Source organism: Hyperolius riggenbachi, chromosome 12 (genome assembly GCF_040937935.1).
Source record: "Hyperolius riggenbachi isolate aHypRig1 chromosome 12, aHypRig1.pri, whole genome shotgun sequence".
NCBI lineage: Eukaryota > Metazoa > Chordata > Amphibia > Anura > Hyperoliidae > Hyperolius > Hyperolius riggenbachi.
The window spans coordinates 177,555,505-177,579,453 of NC_090657.1; the positions used below are offsets into that span (position 1 = coordinate 177,555,505).

The window sequence follows — 23,949 nt, forward strand, 5'->3', positions numbered from 1 at the left end:
CGTCTAATGCTAGGTACACACCATACAATTTTCTGTTACATTTACTTGCCGGAACATGTTGGAAATGATCTATCTAACCATCTATCTGCCTAGCAATAAGGCACTGTTCTACTCAACATAAGACAATGCACCACAAATAATAACCAGTCTCTACAGAAAATAATCTAACAGAAAATGTAAACAAAATTGTATGGTGAAAGAAAATTGTATGGCGTGTACTAGGCATAAGAAACAGTGAGAGACAGCTTGAGATAAAGTTTCACTGCAGGAAAGTTCAATGCGTCATTCGCTCTGCTCTGTTTTATAGTTTAAAAGACAGAGTGTTGTTTGTAAATTGCATATATGACCGCATGATCCAACATTATAAAAAAGCTACATAACTGAAAATAAAAATATGAAACTTTTCTTTACTACTAATGTTCTATTCATTATCTACACATGCATGTACACGTACTACCCATACAATTAATTATATAAGTTTTTTTTCATTTCAGGTTTGCTTTAAAGCAATATAATGCAATAATATATGCCCCCCTCCCTCCCCTTTCTCGTTAGCTGTCACAAAGTGTTGAGCATGTAAATCAGAGAGGATGAACAGCTTACCTGCAATCCCACACTGCCAGGGATTCCTGGTGATCCGGGTGGTCCAGCTTCTCCCTGTGGATAAAAAGACCTCATTAATACATCTGGATAACATGGGACACAATTAACATCTTTACTTTACAAACCAACTCATGCTTCATGCAAATAAACAGTTTCCAGAAGGAGCGTGGTCACAGCCATCAGAGCGTGCTCACAGCCATCAGTGGTGATTAGTGAATGTTGCCTTCTACATGGTATGAACACACAATGGTGACAAGACGTGAGCAGACACACAGTGACAGCAAACAGAAGGCCTTATAGGAATAATGGACCTGATCCAATTTACTTTTTCTACTAAAGTTGGCCATACATCTAGAGATTTTGGTAGCTGATCGACCAAGAGACAGACCTCTCTGATCCAATTTGACCGGCGAGCGATCTGTTGGCTGCCATAAACCGCAGGCTGATTCCCATTCGATATTAGAATCAAATCTTGCGGGGGATCGACCTTGTACAACCACCATGGTGCTTCGCTGCCCCTGGCCACTGTCCCCCTAATGTTTTATCTCCCCGGTGCCCGTGCATGCCGCTGTCCGCACTGCCCCCATGTCCATACTCCTGTATTTGTGCTTCCACAAGGTTGCTGGCGTTACAGCACATGGGGATTCGTGTGTGACATCACAAACGCACCCTACGTGCTATATGTCGGTAGTGAGGCCTAGTGTTGGGCAAACACCTGGATGTTCGGGTTCGGGCCGAATGGGCCAGATGTTCGGCATGTTCGGCCCGAACCTCGAACTCAATGCAAGTCAATGGGGACCCGAACATGCCGCAATACGGCCCCCCTATGGGGTCACAGGCATAAGGGGGGGTGCATGCCCCGATCGGGGGGGGGGGGGTCGGAAATCCCCCCCACCCCCTCCGCTAGCGCTCCCCCCTCTGCCCGCTTCCCCATAAAAAAGTTTGCGTAAAGTTAAATAGTACCGGTGGTGGCTGCTGCAGTGGCTGGCTGGCCTGGCAGTGGTGTGAGTGAGGAGGAGGAGTCCGAGTAGGACGCGTTGAGGCCGGGCAGCGGGCGGTTCAGCGGTAGTACCCTTGTAGTACTTCCGCCCTTTCTCTGACCTCACGTCCTCTACGTGATGACGTACCCTCGTATGCGTCATCACGTAGAGGACGTGAGGTCAGAGAAAGGGCGGAAGTACCACAAGGGTACTACCGCTGAACCGCCCGCTGCCCGGCCTCAACGCGTCCTACTCGGACTCCTCCTCCTCACTCACACCACTGCCAGCCAGCCACTGCAGCAGCCACCACCGGTACAATTTAACTTTACGCAAACTTTTTTATGGGGAAGCGGGCAGAGGGGGGAGCGCTAGCGAAGGGGGAGGGGGGAATTTCCGACCCCCCCCCCCCCCCCCCCCCGCGATCGGGGCATGCTTCCCCCTTATGCCTGCGACCCCATAGGGGGGCCGTATTCGGCCGAACAGGGCCCTGTTCGGCCGAACAGGGGCCCTGTTCGGCCGGGCATTGAGCAGTTCGGGCGAACCCGAACTAAAAGGCCGAACAGGGTGATGTTCTGCAGAACCCGAACAGTGGCGAACACTGTTCGCCCACCAAACACTAGTGAGGCCATATTGCGGAAATACGAGGACAGCAGCAGGTAAAGTATAACTGCACGGGCACCAGGGGGGCATAAAACATTAGGTGGGGACAGCAGCTGACGGTTTTCGTCACGTCCTTGATTATCGCACGCCATTACCACCATGCACGATTTTCCAGCATGTCTGATCGATACTTGCGTCCAATTTTGGCCCGAAAATTGGTTGCATCGTCGATCGGGCATGCTCTTGGTGGCCCCAATTTTCATTCAATGATAATTATCGAATAAGGTGGATGATCGGCCACCAAGTTGAGTAATATGGGCACCTACATTTTACTTTTTGGAGATAATTTTTCATCTTTTGTTTCAAATAACTTTTTAGCACTCTGCAACTTTTGCTTGCTGGTGGTTGAAAAGGCATTATATTGATAAGATGTGAAAATATCACCTAGGAGAAATAATGAATTGGATCGGGCTCATAGAGTGTCACAAATAGTGCCCGCACATATGCTGGTCCACCGTGTTGCCATCCTGAGAGCCTGGTCCCTGGCTGTATAAAGGGACACAAGCGTAGACAGGCTGTATCTCACCGACAGCCATCTGAATCCAGGTGAGACCTGTCTTGGACAGGGAAACGTGCTTTGTATATTGTTTTTAGAGCGCTCTCTCTCTTTTCTACACAGTGGATTTCTTGAGTTGCCTAAAACATGGCTGCCTGATCGCACCTAAAAGGGGATTATCCAGACTGCCATTTAGAAACAATGTCAAATTATGGCCTTATAGGCACCTGAGATGCCTCCGAATCGCACTGCTGCTGACCTGAGGAAACCGCTTGTAACAGCGAAACGCATTGCCCAGTGCTAAAATAAAGTCAAGTTTAAAGTTTCAAGTGAGTCCACCTTTCTTGAAGGAAGGACCCAATTATACCTTTCTTCACCTGCTTATTTACATTTGGGCACCTCGTACTTACTGGTTTTCATTAGTTATCCCTTTTACCTGCTTTTGGGGTTTTCCATCTCTTTTACTGGACCATTTACCCGACCATTTCCCATAAAAAAAAAAATTTCTACTCCTTAAGCCTAATTATGCCTTTACACATTGTGCAATATTTTGGATAACCTCGCCGAGTGCCTGATAATGGGTGTACATTGTTAGAAACACAGTGCACACCCTACTATATTGTGGGTTTGAAAAAAATATCATGGGGCACACCAGTCTCCATCAAATTTTCTAGCCAGGAAATGGCACAGTTTGGAGAAAATCTAATACTCGGGAATGACAACCAAATGATGAAAAAAATCTTATCACCCTGTATATTTTCTGAAAAAGATATTAAATATTAGATCACACGTAAGAAATAGTTCACATGTGGACATCCCCCAAAAGTTTAATAGGTATTCTTATAAGCAGGCATTATTTTACACATCGGAATGGAAAGGAGCCGGATTTCGAAGAGGTCTGAAAATCGAATGTATGAAAATCGACTGTCACGGAGAAAGAGTATCTCTAGTGAAGAATGTTGGTGTCATGTGGACAGTTTGAAGTGTTGGTGGTCTAACTTGCCACCACCTCACCCAAATCTCTCTCCATAGCAACAGTTAGCTGAGACCTGGTTTTGGAATCAGGTGGCTTACTAATATTCTTACTAGCTTACTAATGTTCTTCTGAAGTGAAGAACAGTAAAGAACCTAATTAATCAAGCCAACCTGGCATTTTTGTAAAATATTTTGTATTGGCCATTAGGTGAGAAAAGTGTTTGATCCTCAAAAAAAATAAATAAAAGAAAAAATGATTGGTCATGTGATTGTTGGTCATCTACAACTAAAGATTTCTGTAATACAGTAGATACAGTAGATCCAGACTGTACTAGATGTACTGCACAAAGCTCTCACCATTGGCATGACTTTATTCACATAACCTCGCCTATTCTGAATAGAGCCCGGTGAGGGCTGCAAACATTTGCCATCTGATAGCAGACCACTTTAAAAAAAAAATCCAGCCCATGTTTGCTGGTTCACCATTCTGTAGCCCTGAAGAACCTTTGAAAATCCGGTCTATGTCTCCATGGTTCAGTTCTTATGGTCTCCTGAATAGAGATGGCCCAAACTGTTCACCGGCGGACAGATCCCGGGCGAATTGCCGCTGTTCGCGTTCTCGGCGAACGGCAAACATTTGCCGTGTTCGACCCACCCCCTATACATCATCATGGCAGCCAATCAGCTAGCACCCCCTCCTGGACCCCCCACCCCACTTTTAAAAAGCAGCTGCGTTGGCCATATTGGATTCATTCTCTGATGGCTGCTGTTAGTGAGAGCGTGGTCAGACTTGCTGCGGATAGGTAGGGAAATCATTAGCTAGGCCTGTGGTCTTGTTCCTCTTTGACTACTTGCTGAAAGCACCCCAAATAGCCCTTTTGAGGGCTAGTACATAGGTCTTCTGTTTTTTTTTCTGTGTGACACTCCACAGCTGTCGCTACATTAAGTTGCAAGCACAGTACCACTCCAGTACATTATTTGTAGGAATGTAATGTGATTTCTGCCCTTTAGGGTTTAAAACCCGACTTTGCGTCAACTCCGGAATTTTTGGTGGGATATTTGGCATGGATCCCCCTCCGGCATGTCATAGTCCAGGTGTTGGACTCCTTTAAACAACTTTTCCATAAACTTTTGTGGCCAGAAAGAGTCCCTGTAGGTTTTAAATTTCGCTTTCCCATTGAAGTCAATGGTGGTTCGCCTGTTCATGAACATTTGTGGAAGATCACGTTCGCGAATCCAAAATTTGATGTTCGTGACATCTCTACTCCTGAGTCCTGGCATTTCAATTTGACGGCAATGGAGAAAAGTCAGTCAATGTTGGATACATCTCCTCCATATTCATTTTACGTTAATGGGTACCCCTCCTTTATATGTTTATCACAATTCTCAGAACCCTGACAAGGAGGCCTGTTGCCTCTTCCCCATAGACAGTTTGAGTGTTGTGTGTTGTTGAAGTCATGGGGGTCACAAGGAAAATAACAAAACAACTCCCTCCGTTCCAAATTACCTTTTGTCCATCTTTCCCAGGTTCTCCTCTCTCTCCTTTGTACCCCGTGTGACCCTGCAATAAACAAGACGAAGATAGAAGTTTTTTAGTCCACCTTAAACTGACAGATTTAAAACTAGTGATATGACCCAGACATTTAACTTCTTCATATGTTCACAGACAAGTAGCGAGAGCAGAAGGAAGAGCAGCACCCACCAATCAAGGATACACATGCTTCTGGTCAGAGACCTCTTTGCCCAAGGAAGAGCGAAGTACCAACAACATAGAAGAGACCAAGCCCCTAAGTACATAGTTATAAACGTGCAGAAAAAGGCTAAACATCAAAGGCACCATTTCCAGAGGTACAGAAAAAGCTAAACATCAGGGCAACATTTCGAGAGGTACAAAAGAAAGCTAAGCATCAATGCATCGTTTCCAGAGGTACATCCTCTCGAAACGTCTTGATGTTTAGTACTTTTCTGCAGGTTTATAACTACAACTACCAGTATGTATGTACTTCTGGAATAAAAGTTGAAATTGCCTTCAGATTGTGCAGTGTCTCTTCTATGTTGTTGGTATGTTGACAGGCACATCTCTTGCCAACTCATGCCACGGATGGAAATAGAAAATTTGCTAAACCAGAGTCAGATGTCCCTACTCATTCCTTTCCCATCAATGGCAGAATTATGTCCTAAAAAAATTGGACATTTTTTACTAATAGTTGTAAATGAATCAGGGAACGGAAAGATGGCCAAATCAAGTAGAGACAAACGGTATACAAAAATGATCCTTAACTTTCAAATCTCCACTAAACAAGGAAGAGCAAGGGGGGCACAGAGGTGTTGAAGTTAATTCTGGATTCACAAACCACTGTACATTGTGTTTTCCTCTCCCCATTTTCCCCGGTCTCCCATAATCACTCATTGATACATTTCAGCTGTCAAATTTCCACGCAGGAAGCGGTGGGTTTGCAGCAATGTTCCCTCCTATTACCCCCTCATTCCCTCCTCTTCCCCGCCTCATTTACTCCTCTTAAGGGGCAGGGAAGACATGGGAACAAGAGGGTGATAGGAGGGAACATTATCACAAGCCTGATTATGGAATAGGGGTGAGTAAGCAGTCTGAAAATGTTACTTTAGCTGAAAGTCAAATTTATCAAGGAGTGATTACAAGGACTGCGGGGAACCTGGAGAGGAACAGACAATGCACAAGGGTATGTGGATCCAGCATGAACCTACCTCTGTTCTTATCTTAGGTAGCTTTGTCTCAGGTCAGATGTACTTTAATTAGCAGCTAGATACTTTGAGTGACTTAATTTAATTACTTTTATCAGCTTATCAAATGCTCAATAGAACTTCAGATCATTTAGATCTATACTTCATAAGAGACCTTTAAGTGGCCAATATACTGAAGCCAAAGTGGACTTATGAATTGGAACCAAAAGTAACCATCCTATTGACACTTAGGCCTTTTCCCCCCTTGGGTGCATTGGAAAATGCAAGAGCCATTGCAACGCATGGCACTAGTTCTTCTGTGCGATTCTCCCTGATGCAGTTTTGTTTTCCATTCATAATAATGAATGGAAATCGCAATGCATTTGCAGGAATTTGGCGGCAGCCTATGCCCTTCTGATGTCCCTGCGGATCCAGTCGTATCGCATTGCTGAAAAATCGGCTGAAATTGTGCAGAAGTGGGGAAGGGCTGTCTACGCCACGCTGGAGCTACAAAAGGCAATTATATCAGTGCCACAAAATATCAAAGCCACTACAGTACCGACCAGCTAGATTACTAGAACCTGCCCCCTGCTTGTGCAAGCACATTGTTGGGGGGAAGCCCTCTGGTGTGCCAACATTCTTCATAGAGGGAGACTCATTTGTGCTATTTATTAAGCTCCTGTTCTTATGTACAGACAGCTGTTGTTGGAATCTACACTTCCTGCTTGCTTGACTACCTTGTTATTTTCTGCTTGTCAATAAAGAGTTTGAATAATACAAAAAAAAAGTTATGGCCATATTGAAAATGAAAGTAACTGCTGTATTAAGACCACAAGTGACTGCCACATTTTGACCACTAGTGGTCACTATATTGGAGTCAAACTTAATTACCACATCAGGGCTACAATTAGCCCAGTATTGAGTCACAAATGCTGATAAATCTCAAAAACTCAAGCAACCACCATATTGAAACAAGGAACAAATATGCAGCCTAAAACCAAAAGCAATGAAGCCTTCTGCAAATCAGCGTAGGGCCTCCTGGCTCTTCATGGCATAGACAGGTCCACTTACAGACAGCTGTGGCATTGTAAGGGCTGGTTCACACGGGCATCTGCTGAGCTTTTGCTTGGCATTGCGTTCAAACGCCAGCGTTTAAACGCCAGCGTTTAAAAGCTAGCTTTTGAAAGCTTTTGAAAAGCGTTCAAGGCTAGCAGTTCTGGTCTCTGCTATTGTTTCCTCGTGTTTACTGCCTCTGAAAGCAGCATGTTGCTTTTGAGACTAGACGCAACGCTGGGATCTACTGCCAGGCTTTTATGAAAGCCTGCAAAAGCCAGCTCTAAACGCTCCCATTCACTTGCATGGGATGGCAGTAGATCCCAAAAAACGCTGCGTCTGAAACGCTGCGTTAAACGCCATAAAAACGCCCGTCTGAACCAGCCCTAAAGCAGTCACTAAAGTCATTGATATAAAGGTAAAACACTATTGCGCTCAACCACCAATACTTAACTCTAACAATAGTTTCCTTGGATTTGAAATAACACTGTTTTACCAGGTTCTTGTGGGTGGAGCAGTATAAGATCAATATGTAAAAGGCAGCAAAATAAGTGATTTCTCAAGAGTTGCCCCTACTTTATGGAACGCCCTCCTCCATCAGGCTCTATCAGGCTCACCCCCACCTTCAACTCATTCAAGCAGGTCTCGAAGACCCATGTGTTCACCAGTGCTTACCCTCCATCTTCAGAACTCCATCCCCTCCGTTGGACTTGCACCCCACACTCTCATATGTGTCCCTCTCCCCCACTCCTTAGATTGTAAGCCTATTGGCAGGGCCCTCCTCCCAGTGTGCTCTTCTCCACCACCATATGGACTCAGTGACTCTTCTGTTACATCACTATTTTGTGTATCACTGCTGAACAATATAATACACCTGCGTAACATTGTTTAGTCTCCCTTATCTATTGTACATCGCTGTGTAACATATCAGCACTTTATAAAGAAGGTTTAGTAAAAATAATAATAATTCTTATGTAGCCCATCAGGGCTGAAGCAGCACTTCGCAGGTACTCTGCAGTATGGGAGAGGCAACTGACAAACATATACATCAGATTTCAAAGCAAATTACCTTAAATCCGGGCATGCCTGGCGGGCCGGGAGGACCACTTGGGCAGATAGCTGGGCACTATGGCACAGAAAAAAAGAGAATATGGTTAATGGCCATGTATTAATTTCTATTAATCAATCGGTCTTTGAACATACATTTATCTAAAGAATTTTTTCAATTAATTATGCGCTCTTATTCATTCATTCAATTTTCAATCAATTAAACCCACAAATATGCATCCATTCTTTTAAATTTATTTATTGAATGAATGAATTAATTTATTTTTTGAATTAAGTGAATCAGCTAATTAGTAATGAAGTCACGGAATGCACAAATTTATCAATGCAATTTAACTGAAACGATTCTATTATCCAACAACTGATATTACCTAATTGATAATTCATTCTTTCATTTACATTCTTTCCTCCCATAATTTAATGGATGAGTTAACACGACCAATGTTAAAGCACACCTGACCCCGGGCCAAGCTACCCAAGGTAAGCACAGAAGCCTGTTCATGCTGGAGCCACATACCACTTGTGGGTTGTCCATTCCACTCCTCATTCCCCCCGATCTCTGTAATCCATGCTTGAAAAATGTGAGTTTTGGCTAAAGTTAAATTTTACAACAGGAAGAGGCGGGCTTGCTGCAATGTTCCCTCCTATTCCCCTCCCATTCCCTCCTCTTAAAGTGTACCTGAGATGGAGTAAAGTAAATCTCCTCCAGCCCCATAGGCACAGTTGCCTCCTTCGCCATCCTCCCCGGTGGCTCCGTTCCTCTGTAATAGCCATTGGCAATAGGGCTTAAGTTGCACCAGTCGGGTCGCTCTGCGCATGCCCTGCCCTGCTGCACATGTGCCCTCAATGCGCTCCTGTCATCAGGAGCATTCGGCGTCTGCTCAGGGGCCATGTGGCCCGACTGAAGCCCTATTACTGGGGGCTATTACAGAAGAACCGAGCCACCAGGGAGGACAGTGAAGGTGGCAAAAGAGTTCATGGGGCTGGAAGAAGCCCCAGGTAAGTCTTGATTCTTTTCTTTATTCTCAGGTTTCCTTTAAGGGGTGTGAATAGGGTGTATGAAGATTATGGAATGGGGTGAGTAAGCATACCTCTTCCTGAAAGTTCAACTTTAGCCAAAAGTCTTATGAGAAGAAAAAAGGAAGAAATATATATCATAAAATATTTATTATAATCACATTTATAAAACAATACTGTATACCAATATAAAACCTCAATCTGGCATATCAAGTGGGATCAGCAGCAAAAGTCCACTAATATCATGCGCACAGATAGAACAAATAAGTGGATGAGTTCACACCAAAAAATAGCCTTTAATTGAGCAAATGAGTTGAGGGGTTCACAGCAAAAAAGTCTATTTGTAAAAAGATGGTATAAGCAAGGGAGGTATAGCATTATTCCTAAACAGTTATGTAATCCAGTGCACTTCTGTAGTAAAGAATATCAGGTAATAGGGGGACGAGATTAAATGCAGTCCAGAGCCAAACTCCATTCAGTGACTTAGGGGTCGACATAAATCAAACATACTGTTTACGTGACTATCAAGCAGGTAGCAACTCCATGCTGGACAAACATGTACCAGTGTACAAGTAGGATGATTTGTTAGGGATTCAAGCCCATAAACTGTATCCCAGCTCTTGTTGAGTACCGATATATAGAGAAAGTTCAGTCCACCAGGGATATCATCCTTATGCAGCTCCCGAATATAATATGGTCACGTGATGGTTGTCAAAAACAGATCACTGTCCCATAAGCATATCACTGTCCCATAAGCATATCACTGTCCCATAAGCATAAACTTCACAATATTATTGCTATCCACACTTAAGATGACAATCTGTAATATATCCATGCATATCAAAATGGAAAATACTCATCCATCCTGTAGTGAAATTCCAAATGGTGTGTTGCGCAGTTACCCCAGTATTGCCAGAGTCTATGGGTAGTTGAGCCCAGAGATGCCTACCGGTTTTGCTGGTAAAGTCACCAGAATCATCAGGGCAGGCTCAAGTTGCACCATGCTGGACGCCATCTCCTTCTTTTTACAAATAGACTATTTTTTGGTGTGAACCCATTCACTCATTTGCTCTATCTATTACAGATTATTTTTTGGTGTGAACCCATTCACTCATTTGCTCTATCTATTACAGATTATTTTATGGTGTGAACTCATCGACTTATTAGTTCTATCTGTGCGCATGATATTAGTGGACGTTTGTTGCTGATCCCCCTTGATATGCCAGATTGAGGTTTTATATTGGTATATTGTTTTATAAATGTGATTATAATAAATAGAGATATTTTATGATATATATTTCTTCCTTTTTTCTTGTCATAATATTTTGTACTATAGGGTCTTAGACCCAAAAGAAAGCATTTTTTTTTTTTGAACAAATCTAGACCTATAGTGTGATCATTTAGCCAAAAGTCAGCATAATTACGGGAGCCAGGGGAAAGAAGAAAGGAATGAACAATGCACAGAGGAGTGGAGATCCAGCATGAACCTACCTTTGTAGCTTGAATAGCTTTGCCTCAGGTCCAGTGTGCTTTAATGCTTCAGGACAGCCTATAGTAAAAACTACACCACACTTGTGGCTGCTGAGCAAAGCCAGACTGAAAGCTCAGTCGGGGATTTTTATCAGGGCTGAAAACAAGCAGGCCGAGCAGTGAAGGATGAAACAGAGAGCAGGGTAGGTGTTTTCTCTAATGTTACCACTGATTCATATGGTGAAATACATGAGGGTGCTTCTTCTTTGGTTCACTTAAAGGCCAGAGCTTGCTGATCCCAAAGTAGTTCATTAATCCATTAATTGCAAATGCTTATTTATTCATTCTGTTCATCTCACAGATTCCCTTAAAGCGTATAAAACCCTGACATAATATTCAATAAAAACATGTTTTACTACTTTTTATATGCCATAAGGTTATCATATTTGCATTTGTGCATCAGTATTATTATTCTTTTAGAAATAACAAGTTCCCAAAAGTACAGATTTTTTGCTTTTAGAGCTGCCTTTGTATTTTATTCATAACTGGTTTTATTCATCTTGTATATAGGCAGAAATGCTTTCAGTGTCTCTCTGTGTCCATGAGAGTCTGCACAGTCAGAGAATGTGTCACATTCCTCACTTGATACAATTAAGTAAACACAAGATAACATTATCTCCACTTTGGATGCCTCCAGCTTTCTCTGCACTGAACTTTCAAGCCCTGTGTGTAACTGATTGAATGCTGTTCTAGTAAAAAAAAATAAAAAATGGTGGTCGTGTATAATATGCTGTAAATAATTTTTTAGAACAAAGAAGAAATGCTGGGTTTCATTCTGCTTTAATATTATTCATACATTCATTAAATTATTCGTTGAATGGATTCATTCAATCAATGTTCATTCATTCATTCATTCCAATAATTCTAAAATCTAATTTATTCTGTTTGTTAACTGATTCCCTTAAAGAGACTCTGTAACAACAAAAACCTCCCCTGGGGGGTACTCACCTCGGGTGGGGGAAGCCTCCGGATCCTAATGAGGCTTCCCACGCCGTCCTCTGTCCCACGGGGGTCTCGCTGCAGCCCTCCGAACAGCCGGCGACAGAGCCGACTGTAGCTTCAATATTTACCTTTGCTGGCTCCAGCGGGGGCGCTGTGGCGACTTTCGGCACGGAAATAGACGGAAATACCCGATCTCCGTCGGGTCCGCTCTACTGCGCAGGCGCCGGAAACTTGCGCCTGCGCAGTAGAGCAGACCCGACGGCGATCGGGTATTTCCGCCTACTTCGGCGCCGACAGCCATCAGAGCGCCTGCGCAGGAGCCAGGAAGGTAAATATTGCGTCACGGCTGTACGGAGGGCTACAGCGAGACCCCCGAGGGATGCAGGACGGCGTGGGAAGCCTCATTAGGATCCTGAGGCTTCCCCCACCCGAGGTGAGTACCCCCCAGGGGCCGTTTTGTCGTTACAGTTCCTCTTTAATGCATCCAACTATGGCTCCATTCATTCGTATTTCTTCCCGTGTTCTTCACAATCGCCACAATTGCCATTCCTATTCTTACCTGCAGGTCTCCGTTTCCATCAGGGACGACTCCTGGGAGACCCTGCGATAAAGATGAAAAGAAGGCATGACAAAAAGTCGCGCTTTACCGTCACACACATGGCGCCATCGTAGTCATGTATGTGAACTACCAAATAGCAAACAGCAAAGCAGGGGATATGCACAGCCAATCAGATATGGGCGGCCATAATGTTTTCATATAGTTATGGGTCCCTGAGGTGCCCAGCTGCATTGTGCAGAAGAACGGAATTGTAATGCTTTAGGGGTAAGCTGAAAAGTAGGTGGAGTCTGCCATTTTTGTACCCCATTTAACCATGGTAGTCCTCTGGCTGTCATGCAGGAACGTGACCACAACCGCAGGGGGGCCCAGAGCTGTAAGCGGGTCCCAACTACTACGTCACTCCCTCTGATACAGGGGTCCATCCTTTTTGTAGCTACACTTGTTATGGGTGTGAAGATCCATATGGCCACACTTGTGTTATGGCCCTTGTGAGATGGACCCCCCCAGGCAGTGAGGGTCACCAGGGTAGGCAAGGGTGGGATTATTGGGGGGCCCTTATGAGTTTTGTTGGGGGGCCCTATGGTTTGTAGTTAGGCCCCTGCTGTCATGTAATGTTTTGGCTGCAGGTAATTGGAAATTCACTGTTACTCACCTGGAACAAGCATACAGCAGGTGCCATAAGGGCCTGTCCACACTCATGCATTTTTAACTAGGGTTATAAAGGTGGCAGCCATTACTTCTGAGATTAGTAGGAGGTTTTAGATCATGGGTGTGTTTATCATCAGCTACCATTCCTCACAGGCGCGTCGTATATGTGAAATCTCACGCAAGCTGAGATCACCTCCCCTGTGACATCATCAGTAGTAGCCTGTGTTTTGTTTTTGTTTGTTATCTCCTCCACCAGTCTACCGGATTTTGTCCCGGCAATATGAAAGGAAGGGAGGGGTTCCTCCAATACATGTAAAATATTTTATATTTGTCATCATGCAGCTGAAAAAAGGCTGCTATTTATTATTATAATTTAGAAAATATATTTTATTTCTGAAACCTTGTATTTTTAATTTGGGTCCACTTTAAAAACACAGTTATTATTTAGTACTTATATAGCGCCGACATATTACGCAGCGCTGTACAGAGTATATATATATCTTGTCACTAACTGTCCCTCAAAGGAGCTTACAATCTAATCCCTACCATTGCCATATGTCTATATTATGTAGAGTAAGTACTGTAGTCTAGGGCCAATTTTTTAGAGGGAGCCAATTAACTTATCTGTATGTTTTTGGAAAACCGGAGTTCCTGGAGGAAACCCATGCAGACACGGAGAGAACATACAAACTCTTTGCAGATAGTGCCCTGGCTGGGATTCGAACCGGGGACCCAGCGCTGCAAGGCGAGAGCGCTAACCACTATGCCACCGTGCTGCCCACGGCATTTATATGAATTTTTGCATGTGGCTTTATGTGCATTTTTTCCTCAATACTTTGCAAACAGATCCTGCATTGTGGGGAAAAATACCGTACTGTAACATTGCGTTTTGACATGTTTTTTTAAACGCACCTATTGACTTGAATTATGGGCATATCCTTTTGGTGCGTTTCTTAAAGAACAACTGAAGTGATCAGAATATGGAGGCTACCATATTTATTACCTTTACCAGTTGCCTGGCAGCCCAGCTGATCTATTAGGCTGCAGTAGTGTCTGAATCAAACCAGAAACAAGCATACAGCTAATAAACGGAAATATATATGGCAGCCTCCATATCCCTCTCAATTCCCTTTAAATGCTCCAAAGCACAGTTTTTGAGTGGAGCTATGTGATCATAAATTCCAGACCAAACCGGTATCTTAGTTTTGATTTAAACGTGTCCAGGGTTGGAGTTGTCTTAATTAAGTTTGGCAAGGCATTCCAAAAAGTAGAGGTAGCATGACAGAAAGCTCTGTCTCCAAAGGTATGATATTGTGGAAGGTGTGACGCAGTTGCAACAAATCCTTCAGGTATACAGGGCCTAAGTCGTGTAGGGATTTGAATGTCAGCATGTCAATTTTGAATAGGATTCTCCATTTTATGGGTAGCCAGTGTAGTTAGAAAAGGTTTGGTGTTATGTAGCAATTTGGGGGAGGGGGGGGGGTGTTGGCTTGTTATCAGTCTTGCGGCGGCATTCTGTACTAGCTGCAGGCAGTGTAGGTCTTTATTTGGAAGGCCTTCACAGAGGGCATCGCAGTAGTTCAGCCATCATGGGATGAAGGTGTGAACTATGGTTAGAAGTTCCTCTGAACAAATAAGGTGCTTAATTTTAGCAATATTCCTTAAGTGAACAGCTGAGATTTGATTTGTGAAGTTTAATTCCCCATCAATCAGTAAAACCAAGCTGCACATATATTATTTATTATATTATATAAGCTGCGCACAAAGTCTGAGTTGTTCAGGTCTGAATTTCCTACTTTCAGAGGAATTGACCGTGTCTGGAGCTGCTTTGCTGCTAGATGAGCATGTGTATGACGTCATGCGTATGGCTTAGTGCATACATGTGCAGTGCGCTCACGGCCACGGGCAGAGCATGCGCAGCTCTACCAGCACCTGTACAGGTAAGATCAACCCAGCTGACCAGAGGAGGATTCCCGGGGGGAAGGGGGGGGGGGCGAGGTTGCTTTTAGGTGAATTACCGGGGGGGGGGGGGGGAGGGGGGGGTTTGAGGAGAACATATGCTGCACCCGTTTCTCAAAAATATTTGACCTCTGGTATCCTTAAGACTAAATGCTAACAAAACTGAGGTTCTTCTCATCGGAGGCCGGATGGTGCACTGCACATGGATGGGATGTCTCTAAGCCAAAGGAAGGCCTCATACACATGCGCAGCTCGATCCCGGCCACAGGTGTGCGCTGTAGGAAGCGGCCAGCCCGGCCTGTGCAGTGAAGATTGACCCGGCCGACCAGAGGAGGATCACGGGGGCTTTTAGGTGAGTTAAGGGGGGCTTTAAGGAGAATGGCGGAAGCGGTAGGCATCAGCACAGGTAACAGTATATGCCTGCTCCCCCTGTTTCTCAAAAATATTTGACCCCTGGTATCCTTTAAGTCAGTTGTCATTCATCCTTTCCTGAAGCTCAGCTAAGCATGTGTTTATTTTTGGGATGGGGTCTGACATGTTGGGTTTGAATGACATATATAGCTGGGTGTTATCAGCATAGCAGTGGAATGTCAGACCGTGTTTTTGGATGATTTTCCACAGTGGCAGCATGTATATGGTAAACAACAAAGGGGATAGTATTGAGCCCTGGGGCACACCATATTTTAGTGGTACAGGGTTGGAGAGGTAGGGCCCCAAGGCTACCCTTTGTGTTCTGCCAACCAGGAAGGAGGAGTACCATTGGGGGTCTAAACCATAAATGCCACAGTACTCTTCAGCCTGCTAAGCAAGATTTCATGGTCAACTGTGTCAAAAGCCCCCGAGAGATGAAGCAGTATCAGGATGGAACACTCACCTCTGCCTCTGGCCATGAGCAGGTCATCGCAAATCTGGACAACAAGGGCTTTTTCAGAGCTGTGGTGCTACATGAACCAAAAACTTTTTCCCTTGTACACATTCCTATGTACTGATCTGAGACAAGCTTATGCTCTTTGGGTCCTAAGGGAGAAAATCGTTTCGTTGTTGTTGTTGGAGACATCAGAATATGCTTTCTATGCTCTTTCTGGTGTCCTTGCAGACTGCAGTACGTGTCGCTGAAATCCGCAACACAGCGAAGGAGTGCGGACAGATTCTTAGGGCTTGCTGATTGGTAGGAAGGTATTAGGGGTGGATCAATGGGGCAAACATAGCAGCATTGATGAAAGGAAGTTGGCAAGGCCACCCTCCATGCACCTGTCACTGCTGGTGTCCCCTAACTTGCAGCACTGGGGTTCAGAGTGGTGGTAGTTTATACAAAGAGGAGGTGTTACTGTTGTCCATAGCAACTGAGAGCAACTGTCATTTTTGCAGTGCTGGTGAATGGATGACATTTGGAATCTGATTGGCTGTTTCATGCTATACAGACTGTTCATAGCTTCTGAGTTTAGCACTGATTGTGGAAGAGGGCTGGATTATATGGTGAAATAACTTTTATTGCAACTTACTGGAGGTCCTGGTGGTCCTTGGGGGCCAGGAAGGCCGGGAGGACCAGAAGGTCCCTGAAAAAATGAAAAAAGAGAGTCAATCACACAGTAGGTCTACCACTGATATAGTCACCATAACAGGAGGCCTAGCATAGAGTGCCTGCATGCCACTGATATTAAAGTGTTACTTTAGCCACAACTTTCTATCCTAGTTCTATATAAACTGCGGAAAAACCTCTGTCACCACGGCTGGAAATAAAATTTTCCCAGACTAAACACAAACAACAATTACATCTATCATGGCTGTTAGCGGAGACCTCACCTCCCTGCTCACTGATAGACTATCATGGCTGTCAGATGAAAGCACGCCTTCCTGTTCACTGATAGCCTATCATAGCTATCAGCTGAAACCACACCTCCCTCCTCACTAATAGCCTATCATGGTTGTCAGCAGTAACTACTACGCCTTCCTGCTCACTGGTAGCCTATCATAGCTATTAGCTGATACCAAACCTCCCTGCTCACTAATAGCCTATCATGATTGTCAGCTGGAACCGTATCTTCCTGCTCACCAATAACCTATCATGGCTGTAAGCTTAAAGAGGAACTGTCGCGAAAATCGTAAAATTTAAAAAAAAAAAAATAAAAACATACAAACAAGAAGTAAATTTCTTCCAGAGTAAAATGAGCCATACATTACTTTTCTCCTGTGTTGCTGTCACTTACAGTAGGTAGTAGAAATTTGACATTACCGACCGGTTTTGGGTTAGTCCATCTCTTCATGGAGTATTGTGAGAGAACGCGGAAAAGCCGCCGCGTGTGCTACTGAGGAGGCGGCTGATTCCGCGTCCAATGCGGTGGTTTGCACGCGGAATCGTGTGTCTGGTAGCAGGGCAGAACGTGGAAAAGCCGCCGCATGCAACAACAGTAAGGCGGCTGGTTCCGCCTCCAGCGTGGCGGTTTGCACGCGGCAGCGTGTGTCTGGTGTGGCTGAGTCTGTTAGTGCACACAGGCTTAGGAATACGCGCACACGCGCGCTGAGAGGCAGAATTCTTATACTGGGCAGAGAGAGTCAGCTGATCACGCCGATCAGCTGACTCCAGAGCAGGATACTATTGGTTGATCAATTAGGGGTGGTGCTGGTGAGTACTACTCCATATATAGTTACTGCTGGCCAGTTGCAAGTTGTCTGCCGTTGCGAACACTACGTGGAAGCACTCAGACCTTAGTCAGATCCTACAGTGTGTTTGAACCAGGTAGACCTGGGAATTCACACTGAGCCAGATTACTTGAACTGTTATTCTGTTTATGCTTAGATTAGTTCCAGGGTGCTGAGACCACGGACCTCGCACCCAAACTAGGGAACTGTATTATCATTTGTGTTATACTCTAGATTAGTTCCAGGGTGCTGAGACCACAGACCTCGCACCCAGACTAGGGAACTGTATTATCATTTGTGTTATACATCAGACTAGTTCCAGGGTGCTGAGACCACGGACCTCGCACCCAAGACTAGGGAACTTGTGCGATCATTTTGGTATACATCAGACTAGTTCCAGGGTGGAGAGACCACGGACCTCACACCCAGACTAGACATTGTTTGATATCTGTTATGACTTATTGCTTTCTTGACTACTCCTCTGTCCTCTGATTCGGTACCTCGCATATGTGATACTCCGTTGCCAGACCCTGCTTGCCTTGGATACCGAATCAGCCTTCTGTCTTTGTACTTTATCTGTCCGTGTGTTACCGACCAGGCGTGTCCGACCTCGAGAGACATCTCTCTCCTTATTTATTTATTTATTTGTTGTATTTATAAAGCGCCAACATATTACGCAGCGCTGGACATTAATTTAGGTTACAGACAATATTTAGGGGTGACAAACAGCAATATGACAATACAGGAATACAAGAAAACCAGATCACACATCACAGTATGAGTACAAGGTAATGCTTAGTCAGTCACTGGATGGGAGCATGGAGTTAGGCAAGTTAGGTTCACTCAAATGCATAGCATGGGTGCACAGTAATAGATGTGCATGATCAGGTAGGACACAAATAGATGTGCATGATCAGGTAGGACACAAAAGAGATAGTCTCCAGATCAGAGAGTGACATCCACCTTCAGGTGTCACTCACTCTCTGGCCCTTCCTGTCTCCAGCCTGACTCCACCCCTTGGAGAGTCTCAGGCTGCTGGAAGGTTCCTGTGCTCTCAGAGCAGTGTTCCTTTACTGCTTATATCACCTGCCCAGCAGGTGCATTACTCAAAGTACTACTGTTACACCAAACACTTACATATCCTTAGGTTTCCAGAGGTTAGTAATATATCTGTATTATCAGTGATTCTGCAGATCATCAATAATCAGGTATATATCTGCATTCTTGGTGATACTGCAGATCACCAATAATCAGATTCTCTCTGCGTGCTGACACCAATCGTTACAAGTATTCTCAGCATGGCCTTTTTAGAGTGACCAGACGTCCCGGATTGCCCGGGACGCGTCCCGGATTCGGGGTCCGCTGTCCCAGGCTTAATGAGGTCCCGGGAAACGTCCCGCTTTTAGCAGCGGGACGTCCCGGCCTCGGGACTCTGGCCACTCTCTCCTCAATGAACTGGCAGCGGCGTCTATAGACGCCGTGCCAGTTCATTGCCTGCAGCCCCGCTCCAGCCTCCTCTTCCGGTGTCTGTTCCCGACACCGGCAGGCGAGCAGGGCTACGGCAAGATGGCTGCCGAAGCCCTGTACTGGAGACATATTTGTGTCTCTAGTACAGGGCTTCGGGCGCCTTCTTGCCGTAGCCCTGTCAGCGCAGGAGACTGCAGGAGAAGTAAGACGGTCCCAGGAGCAGCGCGCCAGAGGCCGGAGACTTCTGCCAGGTGAGTAAATGCTTTATTTTCCAGATGAAATGTTTGCCCGCATTGTTTCTTTTCTGGTGAAATGTTTGGCCGCATTGTTTCTTTTCTAGCGAAAAGTTTGCCCGCAGTGCGTTTAGTTTCTGGTGAAATGTTTGCCCGCATTGCGTTTGTCTGGTGAAATGTTTGCCCGCAGTGCGTTTCTTTTCTGGTGAAATGTTTGCCCGCAGTGCGTTTCTTTACTGGTGAAATGTTTGCCCGCAGTGCATTTCTTTTCTGGTGAAATGTTTGCCCGCATTGTTTCTTTTCTAGCGAAATGTTTGCCCGCAGTGCGTTTCTTTTCTGGTGAAATGTTTGCCCGCAGTGCGTTTCTTTACTGGTGAAATGTTTGCCCGCAGTGCGTTTCTTTTCTGGTGAAATGTTTGCCCGCATTGTTTCTTTTCTAGCGAAATGTTTGCCTGCAGTGCGTTTCTTTTCTGGTGAAATGTTTGCCCGCATTGTTTATTTTCTAGCGAAATGTTTGCCCGCAATGCGTTTCGTTTCTGGTGAAATGTTTGCCCGCAGTGCGTTTCTTTTCTGGTGAAATGTTTGCCCGCAGTGCGTTTCTTTTCTGGTGAAATGTTTGTCCGCATTGCGTTTCTTTTCTGGTGAAATGTTTGCCCGCATTGCGTTTTTTTTTCTGGTGAAATGTTTGCCCGCATTGCGTTTATTTTGTACCGACATGTTGCCCGCATTGCGTTTATTTTGTACTGACATGTTGCCCGCATTGCGTTTATTTTGTACTGACATGTTTGCCCGCATTGCGTTTATTTTGTACTGACATGTTTGCCCGCATTGCGTTTATTTTGTGCTGACATGTTTGCCCGCATTGCATTTATTTTATACTGACATGTTGCCCGCATTGCGGTTATTTTGTGCTGACATGTTGCCTATTGCGTTTATTTTCTGGTGTTCGGGGTAACTGTTACTGCATTTATTATTTAATGGTCATAGATGGCTATGTTTGCTGCTTTGTGGTTACGGTATACTATTAGCATCACACAGTTTCTGCACACCCATGATGCAAAGTCTCGTTTGTCCATATCATGGCGTAAACACTGCTTTCTTATGCCTCGCTGTTACATCATTACGTTAGCTCCGCCCATACAATGTCATGGCCACGCCCATATTTTCGGCGCGGCGCGCGCCGCAGCCCCCCCCCCCAGTCTTCGCCGCTGCGCGCTCCTCAGTCCTCCCCACTTTTCGCCGCGGTGCGCTAAGCGCGCCGCCGCCCCCCTCCCCGTCCCAGGTTGGACCCACAAAAATCTGGTCATTCTACCTTTATTCTTCATAAAGACATTCCCTGAAAAGTATTTTTACAAATATGCTAGCCAGTCTCCCTGCACACTTTTTTGGCAGTTGGACGGAGCAACTGCCATTCACTAAGTGCTTTTAAAAATAAAGAAAACCCTGAGAACCCCCCATGAGAAGATAGGATTGTCCAAAATCTGTCTGTAAGGTCTTATTCCTTCTACTTACTGTAAGTGACAGCAACATAGGAAAAAAGTAATTTATGGTTCATTTTACTCTGGAAGAAACATACTTCTTATTTGTATATGCTTACATGTATTTTAAATTTTAAGATTTTTGCGACAGAGGTCCTTTAAACCACACCTTCCTGCTCACTGATAGTCTATCAGAGCTGTCAGCTGAAACCACGCCTCCCTGGTCACTGATAGCCTATCATAGCTGTCAGCTGAAACCACGCCTCCCTGCTCACTGATAGCCTATCCTGGCTGTCAGCTAAAATGACGCCTCCTTGCTCATGGATAGTCTATCATAGCTGTTAGCTGAAACCAAACCTCCCTGCTCACTGGTAGCCTATCATAGCTGTCAGCTGAAATCACGCCTTTCTGCTCTCAAATGGCCTATTTTCATCCGATTATAATAATCGAATCAGGATGGTCGAACGGCCACCAAGTTATCTGATGTATGGCCACCTTTAGTCTTCCTGCTCACTTATAGCCTATCAGAGCTGTCAGCTGAAACTACACCTTCCTACTCACCAAAAACCTATCATGGCTGTAAGCTTAAACCACACCACCCTGCTCACTGATAGCCTAACCTGTTTGTCAGCTAAAACCACGCCTCCCAACTCACTAGTAGCCTATCATAGCTGTCAGCTAAACCTTGCCTCCCTGCTCACTGGTAGCCTATCATGACTGTCAGCTAAACCACGCCTCCCTGCTCTCCGATGGCCTATTTTCATCCGATTATAATAATCGAATCAGGATGGTCGATCGGCCACCAAGTAATCTGATGTATGGCCACCTTTAGTCTTCCTGCTCACTTATAGCCTATCAGAGCTGTCAGCTGAAACTACACCTTCCTACTCACCAAAAACCTATCATGGTTGTAAGCTTAAACCACACCACCCTGCTCACTGATAGCCTATCCTGGCTGTCAGCTAAACCTTGCCTCCCTGCTCACTGATAGCCTATCATGGATGTCAGCTAAACCACGCCTCCATGCTCACTGATAGCCTATCATGATGGTCTGCTGAAACCACACCTTCCTGCTCACTGATAGCCTATCATGGTTGTCTGCTAAAACCACACCTTCCTGCTCACTGATAGCCTATTATTGCTGTCAGTCTCTAGTATGGCGGCGTGACAGATCGACTGCAATAATAATAATGAAAAATTGAAAAGGATATGAAGAATGAATATTAAAATGAATGACTTACCGCTGGTCCCTGAGGTCCTTTACCGCCTGGTAAACCGCTTGGCCCAGCCAGACCCTAGAAGGGGGACACAGATCAGTCAGTGCCAAGCAGGCATGAGACGCACAGGAAATAGTCAGATCTGGGTGGGAAATGCAGAGGGAGGTAAGTGAACATGAGCAGAGATCACCTGCAGAGGAACAGCTGGAAAGGATTCTGGTAGTGACCATGGCCATAAAACAGAGGTGTTGGTGTCACTTTGTGTGGAAACTCCCCCCCCCCCCCCTTACCCGATGAACCTCCAACCTCACCAGGCTAAACAAAACCAATTGTACATTTTTGCAGTAATTTTACTTGTTACTGAGAATGGGGAATGAAAGGGGTTATACTGGATCTATTTGCTATAAGGGGAGAGGGGTTAGGGTTAGGGATTGTTATACTGGCCACAGTTTGCCATTGGTGGGTTCTGGCCATGCTGTGGAGGAAGAGGGAGGTGTACAGGACTGGATACACTTCATATTGCTGGTCAGAAGGGTTTACATATGATACACTTTGTATGGGAGGAGGGATTAAGGATTGTTATGCTGGCCACACACTGGGGGAGGGGTGTGAACGTGACCCCTTTGCTAAGTGGTAAATAGGGGAATGTTAAGGTGTTCATCACGTGACCCTGGTGCTCTGTACTCCATTATCAGCTCATCATGGAGCAGCCAGTAGAGAGAAGAGCAGGACATCAGGCACTAGCCTGGTCTATATTTACATACCCTGCACCACCCTCCTTCCATCCTTTAGCCTGGAGCTTGGTGTCACCCCCTCTGCTGGTGACACCTGGTGCGGTCGCACCTACCGCATCCACTTGTGACGCAACTGTCATAAAGCCTACTGCAATCGGGACATGCAGAGATACATGAGGACAGGACAAAGCGTTTAGGAGACACAAACAGGAAACAACACAAGAGAGTGGTGCATGCTGGGAGAGAGAAGGGATGTCACCATAAAATAAAGAAATTTATATTGTTGTGTAAGGGAGGCGGTAGATACAGGCAGGCCAGTGAGGAAGTGTTGTGTAAGGGAGGTGGTATATACAGGCAGGCCAATGAGGAAGTGTTGTGTAAGGGAGGCGGTAGATACAGGCAGGCCAGTGAGGAAGTGTTGTGTAAGGGAGGCGGTATATACAGGCAGGCCAGTGAGGAATAGTTGTGTAAGGGTGGCAGTAGATACAGGCAGGCCAGTGAGGAATAGTTGTGTAAGGGAGGCGGTATATACAGGCAGGCCAGCGAGGAAGTGTTGTGTAAGGGAGGCGGTATATACAGGCAGGCCAGTGAGGAAGTGTTGTGTAAGGGAGGCGGTAGATACAGGCAGGCCAGTGAGGAAGTGTGGTGTAAGGGAGGCAGTAGATACAGGCAGGCCAGTGGGGAAGTGTCATTTAAGGGAGGTGGTAGATACAGGCAGGCCAGTGAGGAATAGTTTGTAAGGGAGGTGGTAGGTACAGGAAGGCCAGTGAGGAATAGTTTGTAAGGGAGGCTGTAGATACAGGCAGGCCAGTGAGGAATAGTTTGTAAGGGAAGGGGTAGATACAGGGAGGCCAATGAGTAGGCGTTGTGTAAGGGGGGGCAGTAGATAAAAGCAGGCCAGTGAGGAAGCTTTGTGTAAGTGAGGTGGTTGATACAGGCAGGCAAGTGAGGAAGTGTTATGTAAGGGAGGCGGTAGATACAGGCAGGCCAGTG

The 23,949-nt window shown here is 45.3% G+C and overlaps 1 protein-coding gene across 1 annotated transcript in view; it reads right to left on the minus strand.

The window, feature by feature from the left end:
* The window catches only part of COL9A3 (collagen type IX alpha 3 chain), a 97,867-nt gene that overhangs the window by 42,127 nt on the left and 31,791 nt on the right, over positions 1-23,949 (minus strand). The window contains exons 8-13 of the mRNA XM_068262854.1: positions 22,247-22,300; positions 16,690-16,743; positions 12,581-12,622; positions 8,537-8,593; positions 5,222-5,275; positions 604-657 (exon numbers count right to left, since the gene is read on the minus strand). Of these exons, the coding sequence (XP_068118955.1) occupies positions 604-657; positions 5,222-5,275; positions 8,537-8,593; positions 12,581-12,622; positions 16,690-16,743; positions 22,247-22,300 (315 nt within the window). The remainder of the gene's footprint in view (positions 1-603; positions 658-5,221; positions 5,276-8,536; positions 8,594-12,580; positions 12,623-16,689; positions 16,744-22,246; positions 22,301-23,949) is intronic.